Source organism: Buceros rhinoceros, unplaced genomic scaffold, assembly GCF_000710305.1.
Source record: "Buceros rhinoceros silvestris isolate BGI_N320 unplaced genomic scaffold, ASM71030v1 scaffold20049, whole genome shotgun sequence".
Lineage (NCBI taxonomy): Eukaryota > Metazoa > Chordata > Aves > Bucerotiformes > Bucerotidae > Buceros > Buceros rhinoceros.
This window is the reverse complement of record NW_010429988.1, coordinates 26397-30393: the sequence shown is the minus strand read 5'-3', so window position 1 is coordinate 30393 and position 3997 is coordinate 26397. Positions and strand designations below refer to the sequence as shown.

General features: G+C 40.9%; 1 protein-coding gene across 1 annotated transcript in view; it reads left to right on the top strand.

Annotated features, from left to right (window-relative positions):
• The window catches only part of SLTM (SAFB-like, transcription modulator), a gene marked incomplete at its 5' end in the record, with an annotated part of 25758 nt that extends 23564 nt beyond the window's left edge, over positions 1–2194 (top strand). The window contains 3 exons of the mRNA XM_010142867.1: positions 192–330; positions 1093–1250; positions 1538–2194. Coding sequence (XP_010141169.1) covers positions 192–330; positions 1093–1250; positions 1538–1646 — 406 coding nt within the window. The remainder of the gene's footprint in view (positions 1–191; positions 331–1092; positions 1251–1537) is intronic.
• Between the last annotated feature and the right edge of the window lie 1803 nt (positions 2195–3997).

The window sequence follows — 3997 nt, the reverse complement described above, 5'->3', positions numbered from 1 at the left end:
AGATGTAAACAAGTAACGTGCAACTTTATTTAGAGAACGGTACAGATCTAACAGAATGTTTCTAAGAAGCTAAATGCAAGTTGCTAGGAAGCTGAAAAACAAAAAGGAGTCTTCGATGTATACATGTGCTAAGATTTGGTACCAGTTCTATTAAACTGAAACAAAAATTTTGATAAAAGCAATTTTTACAGAGGCGAGAGGCCAGATCGATCAGGAAGAGAAGTGTCTGGACACGTGAGAGGTGTACCTCCTGGTAGCCGCAGCAGCGCTTCTGGGTATGGAAGCAGGGAAGGAGAACGAGGAGTGATGGGAGAAAGAGGTGGAGGACAAGTGAGTCATCTTCTTGTGTTTGTGTGCATGGAGACTGGAAAATGCAAAATCATGCTGGAAAAATGACCACATATCATCATATAAATCATTATCAAGCGTTCTGACTCTTCAAGTTAGCTTTCTTTTATTTTGAAGGTTCTTTTTTGTTGGGATTTTTAATAAGCCAAGAAATTGAAAACATACAAAATTCTCATTATGTCTAGCATCTTTCAGGTAGATCAGAACAATACCTGAAGGAATTGCTGATGAGGCTTGTACGAATTTGTTGTCATCCTGTGTTTTCGGGGTCTTAACCTTATGCTGCCTGCTGCTTCCTGTGCACTTTGTCACTGTCATCTGTAATGTACTACTGAGAGGAAGGAGCCTTCCGTAAGACTTGTCTTTACGGACTAAATTGCTCCATGCCACTAGATGCTGAAGCGTTTAAAAGAACACGATTCTCCTTCCGTAGCTATATGGAACATGCATGTCAGTCATCATGTGGGATCAGGGCAGAAGTGTGAGTCGAGTTGAGGGCACTTCACACCCTGCGTACCCACAGCTCATTAGTGCAGATTAGTTTCGCTTTGTTGTCTAGAGTTATTTTTGACATGACTCTTGTAAGCATGGGTTAGCTGCCTGTGAAATCTGAAATCTTACAAGATGCTTGACTTCTGTATTTTATAGATATAATCTGTAAGCTTAACTTCCTTAAAAGCCTCATTTTGTGTTGATAACTAAATATGCCTTTCATTCTGAAAACGACTGTCACTTTCTTACTAGCACTATAATGAGGACAGACATGTTGTTGAACGCCACAGTCGGGAAACTGGACCAAGAAAAGAGTGGCATGGACCTAGTTCTCAAGGAAGTGGGTATCACGACACAAGGAGAATGGGAGATGGCCGGGGAGGAGGTGGCATGATGTCTCCACATACAAGGTACAGACCCTACTCCTTTCTCTCCATTCCCTGCTGAGCTCTCAAAGCTCTGGTTATCCTTAGGAAGTGCAATAGTCTCAGTGTGAGCATCGCAGTGTTGCGTTGATAGTTCAGCTGCACAGAAGCGAGTGACTACTCAAGGTCTCTTTTCTTGCATGATTTCAAGTCTCTTTTGAGACTTAGAGTTTAACAGTTGAGTGATATGAGACAGAACAATGTTCTTCTTACCTGTACACCAAGAGTTTAGATACCATAACTTAACACTTCTTTAAAACCTTTGTTTCCAGTAACTCTTCACCAATTAATAGAGTTGTACAGATCACAGGCAATTCCATGCAGAGGGGAAGTGGCTCAGGATTTAAGCCATTTAAAGGTGGACCTCCACGAAGATTCTAAGACCTACAGCTGCTTGGTTTCAAGATAACTTATTGAAATCGCTTGCAAACTTTCTCTGATTAAAAACAGGAAAACTTGTCTGGAAGTCCTGGTTAATTTTTTTTTAATTTAACATGATTACTTTCCTCTCAATTTTGGAGGCATTTTAATAGTTACGTTGTAATTTTGGATAGTTTTTGTGTATCTATCTTTGATAAGCATTTTCCCTGAGGCACTAGAGCTGTGTAAAAACAAATGGGAACCAAAATATTTGTTAATCCTGTACAAAAGAATAGATTGCAGCTGTGTGCTAGTAGTTTGATTTACCAACACTAGCTCTGTGGTGTCATGCTTTAAAGTTAGCTACTTCTCACACCATACACAACTATAACCTCCATTTTGAAGGTTGTCCAGGCTATTATCTCTGCTTTCTAATTTGTAGAGAAATAAGATCGTTCTTTCATTACTGGGTATTATGTAACCTATTTTTGCAGAAGGTACTGTTACATTGAGTGCATTTATGTGTATTCTTGCAAATGTATTCTTTTGAAATAAACCTTCATATTCTGTATTGTTTCTAGTAAGTCTTTGAAACAGTCTTTGGGGGAGGAAGACAGAACTGAACAGGCACGCTGGTATAGCAAATCAGAGCCGGGTGCTGTTAGCTTCCAGCTAAAACTTCTTTAATTGCCTCCTTCGCTGTTACTGAATTGAAAAGCTAGAAGCAGTTGACAGCACAAGGAAAAATTAGTACCAGATAATGTAGGAATATTTATGGGAGGCATAAAGAGCAAATGGTAAAATTATTTCGTTATGTTTAGCAAAGCTCTGGCAAAACTTTGATACAGTTTTTTGAAAGCAGGCTACCACAAGTGAACCGTGCTTAGTAGCTGGGGAACCCTATATATTGCAGACTTGTTGAGGTACACCTACAGCCATGAACCGAGGTGCTCTCAGGCAAAAGCGATGCATCTTTTTAAACCTTTTGGTTTTGTTTAATGGTGAATGGCCTGTGCTAAATTTTTGTTGACCAGCCTGATCAGAAATGTGAGGTAGTCAGTGCAAGACTCATCTATCACCCAGACAGCATAAGGATATAGTTACAATGCTGTTGCTCAGCAAGTAAAAAAAAAAGTGGGTGGGGAAAGGAAAGGAATTCTAATCCCCTCCACCGCTTTACCAAGTTAGATAGTTACAGCAATGAACAGAGGACCTTGCTAAGAGAATGTAAGAAGAGCTTGTAAAGTAGTAGTTGAATTGGTTCAGTTGTCTTTTAAGTAATTCTTTAAGTTACAAACTTTAAGGCAAGAGCCAGTAAAAACATTCCTGATGTTACACATGGAGCTTTGGCACCAGCAGTTACAGTCTGTTGGCTGTGTGGAAAAACAGTATCTATCTGCAGTGTTCCAGAGGAGTGAAGTAGCATAAAAACTTAGAAAACCGAAATGGATTTGAGTAGGTAGCCTTTCAGGCAAGGTGGGAGGAGAGAGAAACCCCGTGTAACAGGATTTTCAGTAATGAATCCTTTGTGAGTATTCACAACTGACAAAAGAAATACACTGTATCAGCAAGGGTGTCAGGACACAACTTCCCTTCATACATTTAATACATCTTCTCTGTTGTTCAGGGGGTTTTTTGGGGAGGGGGAGGAACCAAAATCACAGAAGTTCAATTTACTGAGTGTTTTTGCAGGAGGTGCCAAGAGAAAGTACAAGTTAACAGTGCATTTTAAAGAGCACGTGTGCATTTGGCTGTATCTGTATGGATAAAGGAGCTGCTAGCAATGTCACATGCTTTCTCCATAAGACATTGTGTGCTAAAATTTCCCACATCAAAACAAAGTAGGAGCTTTGCCCTAAAGCACAAAGATCTCTCTGCTGGCAGAAAAGTGCCCTAGAACTGAAACTACAGCTAAACTTAACTAGGATGCCAGTTCTAAATGCACTGTTTTCACTCCAGAGTATTTAAAATGCTACTACTGACTATCCACCTGAAACAAATAAACAACATCTTGACGTGCAGTGATGTGGAACATTGTCACTGTCCGCATCCAAGTGCAAAGGGACTAGAGCGGCACAGCATCCTATTTCAAAGAAAAGCAGCATCTGGCAGGAACTACGCTCTCCTCGCCTTGCTCTAGCCAACAGGCTATCTTGCTGTAAGGCCACTTGGATGAGTGGCAGGGGAGCCCTCCGGTCCCTCGCTGGGGTGACGGACTTGCCCTTCCTTTGCAATTGACGCTGCGTGGAGGTCAGCCTTTACCAAGAGTAGGATATTAGTGCTGTTCAGCTCAGAGAAATGCAAATTTCTTTCTGCCCCTGTCTGGAGGCACAGCCCTAGAATAAGTTCAAGTAAATGATGTGTCCCAGCAG